This window comes from Aedes aegypti, chromosome 1, assembly GCF_002204515.2.
Source record: "Aedes aegypti strain LVP_AGWG chromosome 1, AaegL5.0 Primary Assembly, whole genome shotgun sequence".
Lineage (NCBI taxonomy): Eukaryota > Metazoa > Arthropoda > Insecta > Diptera > Culicidae > Aedes > Aedes aegypti.
The window spans coordinates 121,064,757-121,084,965 of NC_035107.1; the positions used below are offsets into that span (position 1 = coordinate 121,064,757).

The following is a 20,209-nucleotide window of genomic DNA, read 5'->3' on the forward strand; positions in this document are numbered from 1 at the left end:
AGGAATTGGAACAAGGTTAGAAAATCTTTCCTGAAGAATTTTTGCAGCCTCTGAATAGTCATTTTCAGTTGCATAGATAAATTCACATCTTTTTTCAAATTGTTTATATATTGTTTGGCGTTATTAATTTCTGCTGACTTTCTAATACTTCGGCGTGCAGACGCACACACGAATGAGAGCTCTATCACAATCTCAACATAATCCGGAAGAATGGTAGCTTCAAATGTGACTCGAATTTCGTTACTGGGAGAATAGGTTTTCCCATTATCCTCAACCCGAACACGTCATTGCTTGATCTTTCCGTAACCTTTATTAGTTAGGTACCGTTTTGATTCATATTACGGACAGCTTCAAATTCCGGACACTCTACTTTGTATGGGAAACATTTCACACGAAATGTTTCAATTTTCGCTGTTCAAAAGTTCTCACTTACAAGGCTCGTTTTAACAAGCATTTTCCATAGATATCCATGAAAATTTATAATACCCAACTTCCTTAGGCGTCTCTCTAGTGGATTAACGATTTCATTTGATGATTTGACTTTTCTATCCATGATTTGTTTCACCTGTCCGGAATTCGAATCGTAGTGTCCGGAATATGAGGCAAAAGTAGGGAAGTGACCGGAATAAGAATCATGTAAATTCCACACATTTCTATTTATTTAAAATTATTCATGTTTCGGAATCAAAATCTTCACTCACCATTCGAAAGTTAAGGGGCTTGAAGGTTCGATAACGCGGAGGAATCATACTTAGTGATCTATTTTACATGCTTTTTTGTGAGTTATGCTTCACTGAGGCCTTAAGTGTCCGTAATATGAATCAAAACGGTAGTTCAAGTCCATCTCGGCTTGATTGCTTACGCCATCGATTCCAACTTTCTCACTAGGGATGTAAACTCCTTGGAGTCTGCAGAAGTAAACAACATTTTTGGCTTCTAGACAATCAGGCAAGATGGTGATCGCTTCTATGGCTAAAATTCTAGGATTTTGACCATAATTGATAATGTCTTCCAACAGTCTGTAATTTTTCGACGCACCCTATAGGTAATATTTTGTTACAAACCACCAGACGGAAATCTTAATATGTAATGCGAGTTGCTGAATCGTATGATATGATCATTCGGTTGGAAGGAGATTCTCTACTCCTGAAGTGGATTGCGCATAGGTCTAAGTGCTTATGGGTCCACACTCCATTTTGGCCCTTCATACAACTGGATTGAGAGTATTTCATAGTCCAGCTCCTTGATCTTGCTATTAAGAGGAACCGTACGACATGGCAAGTGCTTCACTGGTGGTGGCTTCATAACACATCACATCACACATCACATCTAGACGATCAAAAAAGCAAAGGCGAACCTTAGTAAACCCGATCTGTTTGACTTCCTTGACCGACCGAAAATGTGTATAAACCTCGGCAGATACAAGCAGTACCTAAACTGGTTTATCTTTTTGACGAACGAACACTTCAGAGACTCTGGGCAGGCTTGATAATACTCCCCAACATCATTAGAGTTTGGTGAAATACTCTAGAGCAGTGTGCTGTCTCTGTCTCTTTGCGAGGGAACGAAAAAATGCTAAGCAGTGGTGGAAAAGTTCGCATCACGAAGCAACTCACGAGTGTATACCAACGCATAACAAAGATCACATACTCGCGAACTGGCTAGGTGTGAGTAAGTCGGCACCCGTCTGCTCGGGAGAACATGTCAAAAGAAGAAGCAAGAAGCTCGGGAATGTTTACTCGCGAGTAACTGAGCAAGGTGTGATTTATTATGGTTTTGACAGACAAATTTATCATATAATCATCAAATCGACAGTAAACTACTAGTTTATAGTTGAAAACTCTTGGAAACCATAGAACTCGGAGGGAAAGCAGCTTTTTCCCAAAAGCACAATATGACTCTGAACAGCTTCGAACACGTTCGCCAATTATTTTTAGCTTCGGTTACTCGGGAGCCTTTGGTTTTGTTTTTGTTCCAGTTCGGCAGATATGTTCACCACTTTCCATCACTGATGCTAAGCAGAGAGGGAACGAAAAATGAGCGAGGAAGATGCAGCACAAAACACAACAGAGTAAAATTCCATCAATAAAGGGGGCTCTCCCAACTCCCCGAGGACTGTCTCGTTCGGGCGGCACACTCAAGAGTGTGAGTAAAGGTGAGCATCGTAACCAAAAAGTGAAAGTACCTAAAAAAATCCTCGCATTTGTTTGCACTCTCACTCGAATCGCTTGAGGATCTGTGTTGGAAATTTTTAGTTCAGTTTTTACTCCTCAGAAAAACGGCAAAATTGCCTCCTCTTTGTATCGCATAGGAGTTTCTATCAAGCCTGACTCTGGGTAACATCTAAGCCGTTTTTATTGCGGTGGCTTTGGTGTTGGGATAGGCTGGAGTGATGGCAACGATGACGACGGTGGAAAAGAGTCAGGAGTCAGGAATCTGTTATTGCAAAATCGACTGAATATGCTGTACATGACCATTCGGATCAGGAGGCTTGATCTTAGCTGAGGCTCCCTGCAGTGATCGCTGTCTTGATCCATAACGCAATACGGAAGCTTAGCTTCCAGAGCGTCAAACGGAAAACCCTTTTTGTTACAGCATTTAGTGTAGTAGTAGAATAATATGCGAACTGAAAAACGAAGGTGGGAAAAAGATTGCAAGAAAAATTAATTCCCAAGAATCTTACGCTACACTTCTGTGCTAAGCCACAGCTGGATACAAAACACAACCGTACTCGTCGAGAGGTGAGAAGCAACTGAGGTCGATATTTTGTCCTACCTTACTCCAATCAAGGGTTTCTCCGAATCTAGCTTTTCCTTAAATTTGCCGACTTCCAAAAAAAATTGTTTGATGAATTTCCTTGAAATTCCTCACAAGGGAAGGTCACAATAGCGTTACACGGGATTTTCAACCGGACTGTTTTTGTTAGATTCTACATGTCGATATATGAAAAACCCCAAACCCTTTCGGGTCATGGACCAGTGGTGTAGCCAGGGGGAGCTCTGAAAGGGTCGATTTTGTACGAATATAATATTATTGAGTCAATTGAAAATTTGTCAAAAAGATTTTTACCAGTATTAAATACGATAGAAATGAACAGAATCAACATTAATGTATGTTTGTAATGTATTTTTATGCCATTGGCTTAACTCACATGCAATATGGACACCAAAACGAATTTGGTTTTATAAGAACAGTATACCAACAAGAAACCCATCCCGATTGCGCCTATGGCATAGAAAAAATATATTTTAAACATACATTAATATCAATCCGGATCTCTACCATCATAATAAATACAAAAAAATAACTACTGAAAAGCTAAACATTAAATATATTTTGCAATTGGATTAAATGGACAAATTAATGTGAAGTTTTGCGAAAAAGTTACACGTCTTCTCAGCGCGAATCGAACTCACGACTTCCTGATCTCTAGTTAGGGCGCGTTACCCCTACGCCAATTTAATCCAATTGCAATATATATGTAATCTTTAGCTTTTCGGTAGTTGTTAAACTTCCACTCGGCTGGTTAGCCGTAAACCACAATTCCTAATCAAAAACAAGTATTTATCGAGCAACGGACTCATGTTCCGTAACCGGTCGTTTGAGAACGTCGAGACCCATTGGAAGCCTGCACAATAGAAATATCAGCCACCACGTCGGTGGAGAGTGATGTAAGGCATTTCACTACCTTAAAAATAATGCGTTCTCGGGCTAGGCATTGGATATGTATAGAAAGCGTTGTGTTTGGATGGGCATCCAATTCTTCCGAAAGAGGTGCACTTTGCTGTAGTCCGGTTGAAAATCCCGTGTAACGCTATTGTGACCTTCCCTTGTGAGGAATTTCAAGGAAATTCATCAAACAATTTTTTTTTGGAAATCGGCAAATTTAAGGAAAAGCTAACCCCGTGTAACACCATCGTGACCTTCCCTTATCAGAAAAATAGGGTTGTGCTTGAAAGTTTTTTTTTTCAATAAAACTCAATGATGAATCATGATTATGATCATAAACAAATGATTTGCTGAATCTTTTACATAATTTCTAGTACATTCTTGGAGGAACTTCTGACTGTATTCATAGAAAAAATCTCATACATATTGGACGAATACCCAAAAAATATCTGGATTAATTCCAAAACAAAATTTTGCAACCAATTTAACCCATTAACGCCCAGTGATCTATTTAGGGATAAATTACTGTTATAAATACAGTTATTTTTATACTAAAAATTGGGTATTCTTATGTGAATGCTTTGATTTCAGTATGGACCCTGGGATTCCAGTGTGGATGCTTGAATTGCAGTGTCTGATATTCGAGTGAGGATCCTTGGATTACAGTATGGATTCTGGAAATCCAGAGTGAATTTTGAGATTCCAGCGTGGATACCGGGATTTCAGTGTGGATACTGGGGTTTCAGTGAGAATCCTGCTGTTACAGTATAAATCCTGGTATACTAGTATGGATCCTAATATATTTTAATTATTTGTGGAATTCCAGTGTAAATCATGGTATTCTAGTGTGGATCATGGGATACCAGTATTGATGCTGAGATTTCAGTGTGGTTTACGGTATTTTAGTGAACAATCAGGCATTCTAGTGGAGATTCCAATGTCCCAATGTGAATTATGAGATTTCAGTGTGAATGTTTTGGATTTCCAGTGAGAATTCTGGGGTTCCAGTGTGAATCCTGGAGTAACAGTATCGATCCAAATATTCTAATGTAGATTCTAAGACTTAAGTGTAGATAATGGAGTTCTAGTGTGGATCTTTGGATTCCAGTATGGATCCTGGGTTTCAATCAGGGAGTAAAAATTTATCCGTGGATTGCACTGTGGATACTGGGATTCCAGTGTGGAAACTGAGAATCAATTGTTGATCCTCGAGGGTGAATTTTCGTATGTTAGTGTGGATCCTGGGTTTCCAGTGTAACTATTTCGATTCCAGTGTTATTACTGGGATTCCAGTGTGGATACTTGGATTTCAGTGCGGATCCTGGGAGCCCAGTGTGGATACTGTGATTCCAGTGTGAATCCTGGAATTCCAGTGTTTATCTTTGGATTCCAGTGTGGATCCTTGGAATCCAGTATGGATTCGGGGATTCCAATGTGAATGCTGTCAATTCAGTGTGAATTCGGTGATTGCAATGTGGATCCTGGTGTTTCAGTCTGGATCTTAAGGTGGATTCATGGATTCTATTTAGTGTAGATTGTGTTACTGCATTGTGGATCCTAGACTTTCAGTGTGGATATTGAGATTCCAGTGTATATACTGGTATTGCAGTTGGGATCCTGGGATTGTAAAGTGGGTCGTGGAATTCCACTGTGGAACCTAAGATTCTAGTAAGGATTATGATATTCTAGTGTGAAACTTGAGATTTCGGTGAGGATCTTAAGATTCCACTGTAGATCTTAAAATTTCATAGTAGGATCTTGCGATTTAAGCGTGAATCCAGGGATTGGAACATGGATGGTTTCCAAGGTGAATCCTAGGTTTCCAGCGTGGATTCAAAGATTCCGGTGTGAGTTCTCGGATTCCAGAGTAGATTCTGGGATTCCAGCATGAATCTTGGATTTGCGGTGTAGATCCTTGGATTTTAGTGTGGATATTGGGATACCAGTCGTGATTTCCAGTTTCCAGCGGATCCTGGGATGATAGTGTGGGTTTTAAATATATAGTGTTGATTTTATGATTCTAGTGTGGATCTTTATATTCCAGCAAAGATTCTGGTATTCTAGTGTGGATTTTGGTATTCTAATGAGGATTCAAGCATTCCATTAAGACTGGTCAGGCATTGCAGAATTCGCTATCATTTGAGTATGAAGCACGATCAAAGCAAGCAAAGAAAAACATCCCATCTGTTGCAGTCCACGATCGTCATTGTATCGCAAGGTGTAACAAGTCTGATAAATGGAAGCAGCGAGCGAAAGCCCCAAAGAGAGAGCGATGATAAAATCAATTTTTCTCGCTTGTTTACCGTTGGGGATAGGTGTTTTTCTTTACTGGCACGATGAACAATCCATGAACTTCCAATAGCAATAGTGCCCCCCAGGTTTGGAGCATGTTTAGAGGGGTTTTATCATGCACTAGTATCCCCCCAATCTGATATCAAAGTTGTAGCAGTATACGATAAACAGTCTCTCATAATGTGCAGCATGTTATGATAGTTACAGAGAGCGATACGTGAGAGATTCTCTCAATTTTCTCAGGATTCAATCCCTGAAGACTGGTTGAATGGGAATCATGTGAGCGTTGAAATACTGTGCAAGTAGTGCGAAAGTAGTGAGAAAATCGTTTGAAAATAAATTGCGATCATCTGGAAATTCCGGAATAATCCGATGTGAGTTTGGAGGAAAAACTGTGAGAGTTATGTGGAAATCAATTAGTATTCCTGAGAGAATCCTGTGGAAATACACAGAAAAAATATTTAATGTAAACTGAAGTCTACTATAAAAATAAATCAAATTCGTGTGTTGTTACAGCATCATGTAAATCTAAATGAATATACAATCAATTTGCAACTTAAATTGGTTGAATATTACATGATCGTGTAAATTTGAAGTGAATTCGATTGAAAAATAATGGATTGGTCGTTGAAATTTAGGATGTGTGCATGAAAATAAACTTAAATTTACAAAATATTTTTAGCTGTGTGCTTTGCGAATCATGTAAGAATCCCATATGGGTCGTGTAAAAATTCTCTGAGATCTTTGTGGGAATTGTGCAGAAATACTGCGGGAATTGTAAGAATCCCATTGGAATCAAGCATTCGCAAAAAGAACTGTTTTATTTTTTATTTTTTCAATATTTTGCGTGCATATGATCCATGATGTACCCATTTAAATGGCGGTTTCAGCATTATTTTGTCATAACGATACCCTAGAAAGAGTCAGGTAGTTACTATGAATGTGAAATAGTTCGGGCGTTAATAGGGGTAGGACAAACCTTTTGATAATTTCAGAAAAAAAAATCAAGGCATAAAGCCTGGAAAATACAAAAATAGCTCTACTTAATTCGTTGCCGAGTTAAAACTGTTAATCTTTAAAATCTTTATAAGAATTTCTTTAGGATTTTTAAGAAGTACTTTGGAAAACCAGTAGCGTTTCTTGAAAACAATTAAAATGGTCAATCCTGTTAGGACCCCCTCTCCCCTTCACTGGTTACTCCCATGAGTTACAGCGAGTTGTTTGGCTGCTCGTCGTTCGTTCGAAGGTTGGCTCCCAAAGATGAAGTGTGAAAGTGGTTATTGTCATAACCACTTTGGTCCGCTACTTTACCCTGAAGCAACAATTGGGTACTCACCACCATCACCCACCCGTCCATACTAACGAAGCGTCGCGACGGTGAGAACGTGCAAGAGCTGTAATTTTCGACGATGATTATCAGCAATCGAGGGTATCCCGGTGTCGTGTGCGGGACCCAGATAGCCGTAACGTTAAACGCGCAGCTATACAGCCAAGCCCAAGTTGAGGGTCGTGGGTTCGAGTTTGACATAAAGTATCTTCGTATCTGCTACAGGATATACATAATGGTCAATTGTCAAAGAAAGCTCTCAGTTAGCATTTGTGGGAGTGCAAATGAGAACACTAGGTTAAGAAGCAGGCTCTGTCCTGGTGGGAACGTAATTCCACAAAGAAGCAGACTTGATGTCGTATGCACTGCCTGTGCTTCGTTTCAGTGTTGTTCTGATGCCACAAAGGAACGACGAAAAACGCGGGGAACTGCACTCCGGGAAGAATGTCCTTCCCGGGCAGGGCCCCATTAATTTGTGTAATTACTATCCGACAAATATTGACTGCAAATGGTGGAATAATTGGTCCCAACACTGGGCCCTGCCGATTGGACGCCTGAAATCTGGTGGACGACACTTCGCACAGTGCAATGCAATTGGGTTTATGAATGTGTGTGAACTTTGCGGGGGAGATTCCTTATCGCTGGTGATTCTTTTATGGCTTTATAATTGAGCGGTGCACGTGAACGATAATAGTCGATGGGGGCGTAAGGGCGTGAGTGATTATATAAGTAGATAAAGTTGTTCTGATGGATGTAGTGCGATCGAATGGGGGATTAATTGCCCATGGTATGTGCGCGGCCATAATTTACAGGTTTTGAATCACTGCTTTGCACCATATAGTTTTCTTCAGAACCTTTTTATTGGATTTAAATCCGGAAATCTTACAGCACACCCAGCCCAGCGTCCCCTTCCAACTTTAGCAACCTTCAGTATACTGGGTTCGCCAAAGAGTTGCGCTAACTATTGATTCAATTTTCGCTGCAGCACACTCGGCCTTCCTTAGTCGAGTGGTTAGAGTCCGCAGCTACAAAGCAAAGCCATGCTGAAGGGTTAGATTCCCAGTCGGTCCAGGATCTTTTCGTAAAGGAAATTTTCTTGACTTCCCTGTGCATAGAATATCATCGTACCTGCCACACGATATACGAATGCGCTAAGCTGAGAAAAAGGCCCTGTCCCAGTGAGGACGTAATGCAAAGAAGAAGAATAATAATAACGATCTTTATATCAACTCATATGAAATAACTTAATTGACGATTATTCCTGTCGTTTGATACCATTGAAGTACGATAATAGAAAATCAAACGTGAAGTCGGCATCTTCCATCATACCAAGCCATAGTCCAACACTTTGTTTTGATACCTACCACAAAACCGTATTCAATCGAAGTGACACAATTCCCACAATTTTCAAACACACTCACCCACTCGCCCAACTGCACTAAAGATAGTTCCTCATTGCGATTCTTTCTCCATTCCATTGTCTACTTACAGGCGCCCACCAGCCGTAGCCGTTGACGATTCTGGCGAAAAATTGTAAGCAATCATCCTCCATTAGAATCTCGAACGTAACAAAAAAAAAGAGAGCTACAGAGCTACAAGCATACAAAGGCACCATACTTTACACGCTCCATTGTTGGGTATGACGTTTATTGAACGATTTTGTCGTTCATCAGCTATACAGCGAACCGATACTGGCATGGATGGGACCACGATGCAGTACTATCACAGACAAACGGACGGAACTCAAACGAAAATTTCATAGACCAGCATTAAACGATCATTCTGCATTCAACCAGAGCCGCGCGTATCTTTTTTTTAGACCATCAGATGATGATTGTGTGAAGTGGGCGATGGATTTCAAAGGAAATTGTTGTACGTGTTACGTCTGTGTTGTCTGTGCTACCTACTACTGCATCTATGCAGCTGTTGTTGTAAAAAATCACGTCCTCCGTTCGATCCGTCGGATAGCGACAAGGACCGAAGTGGCTACGGAAACGTGACCAATAGATAACGATGAACATACGCTAGAGCGTATGGTAGGAAGAAACAAGACACTGGGAATCCACTGCCAATACCATTTTGTGCTAAGCTATTTAGTGTTGGGGGGTTGAGAGAATAAACCAGTAAATTAGATGATGTGGAACACCATCAAAAGAGAGATTCCGCCTAATACATTTCATATCAGTTCGGACAAAGTCCTGCTGAATGTGTCAAGTTTCAATTTCTAAGCAGTCTAAGGGGTAATTTTTTTGACATCCGTAGGCGTAGTGTATTATCGTTTCTGACACACGACAAATAGTAATTTTGGAAAATTAAGCTGTCAGTAGAAAAAAAGGAGAATAAGCTCCGGAGCAATTCAATGGTCCAAATATTTTATTAAAATATTTTAAATTGGAATGCTGGTTCTTTGAATGGTAAAGAGCGCGAGCTGTTTAATTTTCTAACTGCTAATAATCTACATATAGCAGTTATTACTGAAAATTATTTGAAACCTGGATCAAACTTAGAAGAAATCCAAACTTTTTTTGTTTATCGTAATGATCGTGGCATGTTGGAGAGTTGCAATCATTATTCATAGGCGTATAAAACATCAACTTTTTTCGTCATTCGAAACTAAAGTTTTTACAACTTAGTAAGTATACTTTCATAGCTACCTATTTGCCTTTTCAATGCTCTACGCAAGTTAATTTGCTTCAAACTGACTAGCGGAATTTGACTCGCAATAGGTAATTTTTTTGTCATTGGTGACTTTAATGCCAAACATCGCTCATGGAAAGCAATTCCTACGGCAGAATTTTATTTGACGGGTGCTCTTCAGGATACTTCTCAATTCAATACCCTGATAGTCCTTCTTGGTTTTCCTCTTCTAGAAACCCATCTACGTTTGATTTGGTCCTAACCGACTCAAGTCACCTTTGCAGCCAACTGGTCACTCATGCTGATTTTGATTCTGATCATGTCCCTGTTACATTTCAAATAATTCATGAAAGGATTCTCTAGCCTATCAGCTCCACATTACATTATTTTCGAGTCGAGTGGAACACATAATAATCTTGATGTTAACACTTTGCAAACAAAACTTGATATTGGCAATGCTCTTGAAACTTTAACAAATTCCATTGTTCAGTGGCGTAGCTAGGGTTTTCGTGGCCCGGTAAGGAGTCGTATTCGGGGGCCCTTTAAAATAGGGGTGTGCGTCGCTAGGACAATTGGTCGGGGTTCTGCTAAACCGCACCAAGTGCCATTTTTCCCGAATTGAGTTTTTCACACCAAAGGACTTACATAATCATAACCTCTCTACCATAAAACATATCGAGTGATTTGAACAATTCCTTGTAATCTTAGATCATAAATTTTGTTTGGAAGAACACGTAAAACTGTAATTTTGTTCAGCCGTCATCAGAGGGAATTCATTTTTCAGATATAAAGCTATGTTTTTTTTTCAATTTCCTTCTATATTCTTACAATTTATCCATTCCAAGCAACTCATAGAAACAGAGGCCAGTTAAATTGGGCAGCAATTGATTTATTAAAATTATATATTTGTTTCGGTGGCGTTGATCTATTTTCTTTGAAATTTTATTCAGCCATACCGCACTAAGTACTGTTTATCTGAAAATCACATTTAGACATGAAGTAAAGGCATTTACATACCATAAATACTTGCATTTGCTTGTTATGTAACATGTTTATCAATCCACACAGAAGCCGTAATGAAAAAACTAAATAATTCAATCTGTTACTGTGTGAACAACTCAGGTGGACTTGGTGCGCTTTAGTTGATAAGAAAATGGCATTTTCGCCATCAAACCCCGTCAGACAAAGTACACATTACTTGATTCAAGTTTATCACCATTCCTTCAAGAAGTGAAGATGACCTAGTGGTAGCACACTAGATTACCACTCAGAAGGCACGAGTTCGACTCCCGATGAAACTTTTTTTCTGATGTTCTATCTGATGGTGATGGAAATCAAACAACTTTTAGATTCTGTAGTTATTTTTATATTGCAGTAAAACACCAGCAGGTCAATGTACATCTGAAATGATGGTCATTCCTGGTAAACACTTCACGCATTGAACTGTGAACTTGATCAGCAAAGGTGCACCAAATGGGAGCAACTTGGTGCGCTTTAGCAGAGCGAATTCATGGTTTTCTTCGATCATTAGGATTTATGTATGAACACGTGAGAACCTTGATTGAATACATACGAATCCTTCCCATAAACACTTGTGATATGGATTCCAACATGCACGGTGATGATAAGCATCATTTGTCTCCAATTTTACTTGTGTTGTTAAAACTGTGAAACACATCCAACCATACCGAACCAAGAACCATATTTTTCAATTTTTGTTCAGCCAGAGTGAACTGAGTGCTTCATATTGTTTAATGAAATCCAATTACATCGTTAATTTTGGATGATTTACTAGTATATTTATTCTCGGTTTATTTATTCAACACTGTTAATCGCATGTGAGCGATAAAAAAAAATATCATCCGCCGTAAACTAGTACAGGAAAATACTTTAAAGTAAAATATCTCGGAATAAAGATTTTGGCACTTGGTGCGGTTTAGCAGAACTCCGACCAATTGACATGAGACTACACTGAAATGAATTTTATTGTAGTACCTACTGAATCCATGGTAGAATTAAGAACTGCACCAACGATTTTCAACCGACTACAAAAACTGTTAAGTTTACTATAATCTGGTAAAAATCACTGAGCAGTGTAGTAAATGTGACTATGTCCATAGTAGTCTCGACTTCAAAGCATTGTATTTCAATCCGTGACACCCACCGTACAACACAGTATGGTGAAAAGTACTACCGTCAAGCTACCATTCACCGTGCATTTAAGAAAAATTTGCACTTCAATAAATTGTTCAACTTTGCCAAATAATTTGATGCGTACTAGAATACCACTACGTAGCGTGCAATTATATAATAATTCAGGAAAAAATATAAAACTATTGTTGGATAACAAAAAATACTCTAAAAATATGTTTGAAAATGTAATGTTGAGGTCACCTCGTACCGTGCTATGTCACCATTTACCGTGCACACTAGTGCACCATTCACCGTGCATATAGTTTTCGTCATGATTTAATTTTGTATCTTGAAGAAACGTTGGTAATGGAGCAACTATGTTGCTAGTAGTGTGCGCACTCATTTTTAAGAATATTAAAATCTTCATTTATAATAAAAACCATAAAACGTTTAAAAATTTACTAAATAAATAATTTTTCATTAAAATCGTTATAGGAGGTTTGACTGTATTGTCCAAACCATTTCATATTCACTTAAACACTCAAAATGAAGTTTTTTAATCACGACATAACAATAAATCTAATATTACCGAATAATTTCAAGCTTTTTACAGTAATGCACGGTAATGGGAACCATACATATTGAAAAGGGTCCAATTACCGTGCATTTGGGTTTTGACTGAAACACAATGAAAAATTATAAATTGCATAAAATTTCATTGCTCATACGATGAAATACATCTAACTAGTGGTATCCACAATGTAAACTTGTTGAAATTTTGAAAAATTTCATACTCTAACGTTAAAATGAAAAATGGTAATTTTTGGCGTTTTTACTAAGAGTGTTGAAAAATCTCATTATCAAACAGAATTTACATGATTTTGACTACGTAAACTAGGTTTTTCAAAATGCTTTGTGACAAAAACTACTTCATTTTATTAGTTTTATCTTATTTTGCTGACAAAAGAATAATTTGTGAAAATTGTATGAATATTTTGTAGGAATTTGTATTTGTGCACGGTGAATGGAGCCCGCACGGTGACTGGTGACTTAACGGTATGCCAAACTTGTCAAATCTAGAATGTTTCTAGTCATAAATACTACAACTCTGGTTAAATAAACAGAATATACTTTCTTGTTGACTATGTTATGGTAGAGTTAACAGATTAATGTAGTCGGTTGAAAATCGTTGGTGCAGTTCTTAATTTTACCATGGATTCAGTAGTTACTACAATAAAATTCATTTCAGTGTAGTCAACAGGACTGGTAGCACCTAAGTATCTTAAAATATAAACTTAGAGACCCAGTGCCTGAAAAATATGATCAAAAAGAAACTGATCAAGAACCACGTTTCTACAGTCAACTCTCCCTTACTCGATATTGAAGGGACCATCGAGTTAGGGAGGTATCGAGTTACAGAACACAAAACCAATGCAACTGCGATCCAAGGGACCATCGAGTTAGCCATGAAAACCAACTTTTACTATGGTTCTCTAACTCGATGTCGAGATACGGAATATCGAGTAAGGGAGAGTCAACTGTATAAGGATTCCTCAGAGAATCCAACCAGTCATCTCTCAGAGGGTACTTCTAAAATTTTCTGTAGGGACTTCTAGTGACGTTACTCCAAATATTACTACATGTATTAAATGATTTTGTAAAAACTAAATTATGATGTTTGTTTGAAGTCTTCTCCAGTTAATAACTCGAAGATTTCTTTTGAACTACATTAATCGATTCCTTCATAAACTTAACAAGGAGTTCCCCGCAGATTTTTGTTCTGAAAGAAGAATTGATCCAGGGTTTTTTCCAAAAAAAACCCTCTGAAATAACTCCAGCAATTTTTTCAAAGATTCATTTCTCGAGAAAGTGATTTTTCTCGGAGCTCATCTTGCGATTCTCCCATAGAAATCAGAAATTTAGTATTTTTAGTACAGTCAAACCTATTTTTACGGGGAGAGCAAAAAGAATCGGAGCATAAAAAGAGGGAGGGTAAGTTGGAATTTGGAGCGTAATAAGAATTAGATGCGTAAAAAAGCTTTTTATTTATTCTCGTTAAATTTTGCGAAGAGGTGGGGTTTATCCGTGGTACTTCTCAAGGGTATCAATAGGGTTGACGTAAACCATAGTCTGACGCCATTTTGAATTCAAGGTGGCAACTTCCGGATTTGTGAAAATCACTTGAAAGCCACTAAATATGGGTATTTTTGGAAAGGGACCAATAGGTAGATGACGGAAATCCACGTCTGACGTTTGAATCTAAACTAGCGACTTCCGGTTTGTGAATATAACTTGAAACCCACGAAATATGGATGTTTTTGGAACGGGACCAATGGGTATAGGACGGAAATCGGAGTCCGACGCCATTTTGGAATCTAAGATGGCAACTTCCGGTTCGTGAGAATCACATTAAACCCATGCAATATGGATGCTTTTCGAATGAGACAGATGAGTAGATGACGGAAATCGATGATTGCAGGATCTATGATACTCTGCAACGTCTGACGAACAATAGGCCAGACACAACAAACTGTAGAATACGACCCGGCAATAGAGAAAACCGGCTATTGTTGTGCTGACCGTCTGTATGTCTCGAATCAGGGTTTTAGCTATGTGGGTTATCATCTCCAAACAAATTTCTCAAAGAATTCATCCAGGATTTCTCTAAGAACGCCTCCAAGATGATGCTTAGATAATTTTCCAGAAATGAATGTAGAGAATTTCTGAAAAGAAAAAAAAATCCGGTGGATATTTCTAAAGTAAATCTTAAAGATATCGCGGATTCTGGTAAAATAGATGATAAATTCCTACAAAGGAGATGCTTTTAAAATATCCTCGGATTTCTTCTAGGCTCTTGAGAACGTTTTGAATAAGTGTAACGAAAAATTAATAAAGTTATTATTGGAAAGATTATCAAATGAAATTTGCTGGTGGTAAATCTGGAAAATCTCGAGTGGAATTTTTGAAGGAAATACTGGAATAGTTGCTGAAGCATTTTGTGACTTTAACCCTAAATGAACTATTAAAGTTAAGAATATATTGAGAAGTCACTTCACAAGTTATTCAAGAAATGTTTGAAAAATCTAAAAAATTCTGGAGAAATGTAAGAGAAATTCCCGGTTGAATCTCTTGTAGAATTTTCGAAAGAATTCCTTGTAAATTTTGTGGTTTAATTTATGTAACAACTCCTGTGAAAATCTGTGGATGATAACCTCAAGGAGTGGTTCGTGAATGACAGAAAGTTATACTAAAAAAAATAACATGAGAGCTTTTCTTGTTTTATTTCGGGAAAAATTGTGTACATGATTTTTTCCAACTATGGAATAAAAGTATACATAATTTCTTGGAAGTATTCAGGTAGGAGTATATCTGTAGTTTTGAAACTGAGATGGTAATGGCTGAAAGCAACTTTCTAGGAAATCTTGTAAGCGTTTCTGGAAAAATTAGCGGAGTTATCACATTGTTGGACTGATGAACGATTTTCAGTGGAAAATTCTGGGGTACTTTCTGTTAGCATTGTTTGAAAAATAATTTAAAGTTTTTCAAATTGAATTCCTGAGAGAAACATAATTTTTATAATAATTCCTGTAGGGATCCCTGGAGGAGTATTTGTATATATTCTTGAAAAACTGTTTTGTTGACAAATCAATTAATGAATTCCTGCAGCTTCGTCGTGATGAATCTGTACACCTATGGAATAATCGTTTAGTAATCTTTGGAGTGCACACATTGATTGTAGAACGGCTTGGTTTGGGATATGACTCACAATAGAAATATTTCCAAAGCAGTTACTGGTTTCCTCCAGCTCAAGTTATTTCTTGATCAACATAATCATGTATTTCTGAATCAAAAAACACGACGTTATGTTTAAAATAACTGTTCCATAAGGTTGAAATAAATGCTTTTTATCAATATAATTGGATGCTACAGGGATCCTGGTGCGAACGCTACTGTCATTGTTGAAGCAAGGGGCATTGCAAAACCTAATTGTGAAATAAAATTCGAGTCCAGAATTTTAGACAATGATCTTAAAGTCTTGATCCATCCTTGCTTCAAGTCTGAAAGAGCATTTAACATTTCGAATTGATTTATTAGATGGCAATACTCATTATAACCACATTTCCTAATGATCCCGTCCGGCTTTCGCTGTTTCACCTTTCAGGCGGTTGTATCTGTCGTATCTGCCAATTTTTTTAAATGTTTGGTCGACTTTACCCATATCATCCGCGAAGCAAACAAATTAACTGAATCTGTGGAAAATCGTTCATCGGCTGTTACGCCCAGCACCTCCTAGCGCAACATTGAATAACTGGTGAAGATCAAAATGACTAATGATGAATGCTTCAAAAACAAAGAACAAATACAAGGCGTAACCGAACGCGACAAGACTCTCCTAGTAAGTAGTCTAGCGATAGACGGGGATAATTAACAACAGATGTATGATTAAATAAATGAATTATGCTGGATATATCACGTCATACTGTTTGGTCTGGAATTAATTTTGTCAGTTTCCTCCGATCCGGAACACTTAATTGGCCAGAAAATCCACATGCCAGTCTGAACTATTATGACACGTCGGGACAATTTTGCTAAGTTTGTTTAATTTGGTTGAAAAGCATGTGCCTCATTTATGAGCGACTTTTTCTCACTCACACACACATAAGCACGGACACACATTACCTTAATTCGTCGAAGCAAGTCGATTTGTACGAGTAACTTAACCTTTTGAGCTTTCAAAAGGGAACTCGTTATAGCATTGAACACACAGTCTTCCGGTACGTCCTAGTGAGCAAGTTTAGGGTGTTTCTATGTGTTTTCTTGTCAATGAGAGTGGTTCCGTTTTTCATACAAATTTGGGCCACCCTAACCTCTAATCAAATGTTTCCATCACTTTGATTTACTCTGGTTCCTTCCTATCTTTTCTCCTTCTTCGCAGGTAAATCGCAAGGAGGAATCAAAATGAAAAATTGTTGCAAATTCCTAGGCAGTCTGATGACTGTTCCCCTCACCGTGTATCGGTAAGATTTTTCAAGAAGATTCACAGCACACTTGAATCGTTTGTTTGGGAATCCTCATAAGTCTATCGGACACTATTGTTTAAAACAATGGACTAGCTATTTTTCTCAAATATGTTGTTACAAGCAATTATATTTGTTCTGCATGTAATGCTGTGCTAAAAACAAAAGGTATATCTCCATGCCATGAATTGGAATGAAATTCAATCGAAATAATGCTAAATGGTAGAGTTTTAGATTTCGTAGACTTAACAGTGATATCTCAAACAAACGAGCCACCAAACAGAATCGATAATATTCTTAATGTTATCTTTGAATTATAATGCAAATATTGTTTGGATATCACATATAATGTATTTGCATGCCTAATTGAGGCTACCTAGAGCTAGGTGCAACCCCATAATGTGTTCCTGAATAACGCTCCATGGGAAAACCTGAAAGCTTAATCTCCCAACGGTAGCTTGAAATAAAACAAAATATTTTGTTTGTATCTGAGGAATAGTGTTCAGTGTTCTTCTCGATTACATTTTTGGAAGATTTCATCCATTTATTCATTTAACATCTGAACAGATAAAACAGAACCAACAATTTCACGCCACAATACTCGGTTTGTGGCTGCTTCTCTCCATCTTCGGTTCTGCATTACGCTCGCCAAATCGATACGCACTTGATCCGCCCACCTAGCTCGCTGCGCCCCACGCCTTCTTGTAACAACCGGATCCGATGCGAACACCATCTTTGAAGTGTTGTTGTCCGGCATTCTTGCAACATGCCCTGCCCATCGTATTCTTCCAGCTTTGGCCACCTTCTGGATACTGGGTTCGCAGTAGAGTTGGGCGAGCTCGTGGTTTAAGTACGAAGACTTCAAGTGCTTGCAAGTCCTTCTCGAGCATCGTAACCGTTTCTCACCCGTAGAGGACTGCCTGCCTTATGAGCGTTTTGCACATTTGGTGCGGGTGTGAATCTTTTTTGACCGCATGTTCTTGTGGAGGCCATAGTATGCCTGACTTCCACAGATGATGCGCCTCCGTATTTCACGGCAAAAGTTATTGTCAGCCATCAGCAAGGATCAAAGGTAGACGAACTCTTCGACCATCTTGAACATATCTCGATCTCGAGCACGATATTGAACAATAGGTACGAAAGTCCATCACTTTGTCGTAGTCCCCGGCAGGATTCAAACGAACTGGAATGTTCGTCTGAAACCTTCACGCAAATTTTCACACTTTCTATCAGTCTCGTGAGCTTCCCGGGAAAGCTGTACTCGTCCATGATTTTTCATAGCTCATCGTGGTCAATGCTATCATAAGCCGCTTTGAAATCGATGAACAGGTGATGCGTTGGGACTTGGTATTCACGGCATTTCTGGAGGATTTGCCGTACAGTGAAGATTTGGTCCGTTGTCGAGCGGCCGTTGATGGAAGTAGCTTGATATCTTTGAAGCCACTGTTCGGTGACCTACGAAATGCGATACACAACTTTCCAAAAAATCCATCTCTCAATGCAAAGCACAACATATTCTCAAATTTTCTCTTTAATTTGGTATATTGACTTCGCAGCACCAATCTGGAGTTTGCCGGTTGAACTTCCGAGGCAAAGTTCCAGCGAACTAACTATCACTGCTCTGCTGCACATCGAAGAATTTGCTAGTTCCAGCACGCCAAAATCCTTTCGATTGAAAATGTGTTGGCGGTGCTATAGGTGCAATTGTTTGCTTTCCATAAATGATGATCAATCTTGAAGTTTTGGGAATATGCATCATTTTTTATCGGACAGACATGAACTGAAATTATATCAACGTGCTTGTTGTTAGCATGCAAATGCTCCGATAGATCGCCGTATAACCGATATGATTAAAACAGAAATATTTTCTTTGCAACGATGAGTTGAACATAGATTATTCATGAATGACACAGTGAGTTCATTGTGTGTTACCTTAAGTTTGTTGGTAACGAAGAGAAATTGAGCGAATATAATAACAGATTCGAATTGGTTCTGCCCAGGGATGGGAAATGTACTGTAGCAAACATTTACCGCCTCTACATTCACATCTTTCTACACGACCATCAAAATCCAAAGCAAACCATGACAGTTCAAAACAAAAAAATGTCACGGCTCTTCAAAACTGTAATCTTCTTCTTCCCAACGTTTATTCAAACCCGAATGCGAAATGACTCGAGCACAGTGGTAACACGATTTTTCCGGTTTTGGAGGTTTTGACTTTTTGCTCGATAAAGGCGGCATAAAATTGAACTTGTTTATATGTATCGCAACAGAATGGTTGTGCTCTTGCTGTTAGTACTAATAGATTTCAATTTATTGAAAACACAAGCGAAATATTAGCGATTGAATTATTTAACATGTTTTTCAATCATCCATCTCGGTATGGCTGCCCGAAAACGATCATAGTGGAGAGACAAAAACATTCAATCAGTGTGTGAACCATTGGCAGCGCAACGCCTGATGGTATTGATGCTGCTGCTGCTTTGTGTTTTGGTTGACTGGCAGAATCAATGAATTGTGGTAAATTGTGGTCACAGTTCCCAAGCCTGGTTCTGCGTATGAACGTTTCGCTTGAAACAAATTTCGGAAAGTCTTGAGTAAATTTTTAATCTTGGGGACGGGCCCAGTGTAGTGGTTAGAACATATACCTCCCCGCTCGCCGACCTCTACCTGGCCTTCTGCTGAATATTATTGTCGCAATTCTTTCTTCCGACATTCGCATTTAGTGACCAGCACATTGAAGTTTGTCGGATTTCACGCGCTTAAAAATATTCGCATCTTTATACATTTGATACAACTCGTGATTCCTACGTCTACGATACAAATTATTTTCGTGTTTCTCACCGAGTATAGTCCGCAGCACTTTACGCTCGAAAACACCGAAGGCTTTCCGGTCTGCCTCCTTCAACATCCAAGCTTCGTGCCTGTCGAGCTACCGGCAGAATCAATGTTTTATACAGGCAAATGCTGTTTCCGTTTGCAAGTTGCGGGATCATAACTGTTTACGTAGTCCGTTTTCACTTCGCGGGAAACGTCATTGTCACTAGTCACAAGTGTTCCAAGGTAGACAAACTCTCATACAACTTCACGCACATTCCTATCAAACAATATTTCACCACCAATACCACAAGGC

General features: G+C 38.6%; 1 protein-coding gene across 17 annotated transcripts in view; it reads left to right on the forward strand.

Annotated features, from left to right (window-relative positions):
- LOC5567734 (sex determination protein fruitless) overlaps positions 1 to 20,209 on the forward strand; it is a 781,499-nt gene that overhangs the window by 225,252 nt on the left and 536,038 nt on the right. For 15 of the 17 annotated variants that reach the window (XM_021846428.1, XM_021846420.1, XM_021846441.1 and 12 more), the window contains one exon: positions 8,780 to 8,821. The exons of 1 other annotated variant lie outside the window; for it this stretch is intronic. In XM_021846428.1, coding sequence (XP_021702120.1) covers positions 8,780 to 8,821 — 42 coding nt within the window. Of the gene's footprint in view, positions 1 to 8,779; positions 8,822 to 16,994; positions 17,077 to 20,209 lie in introns of those variants that run through there. One more of the 17 variants, XM_021846468.1, reaches the window with a different exon arrangement.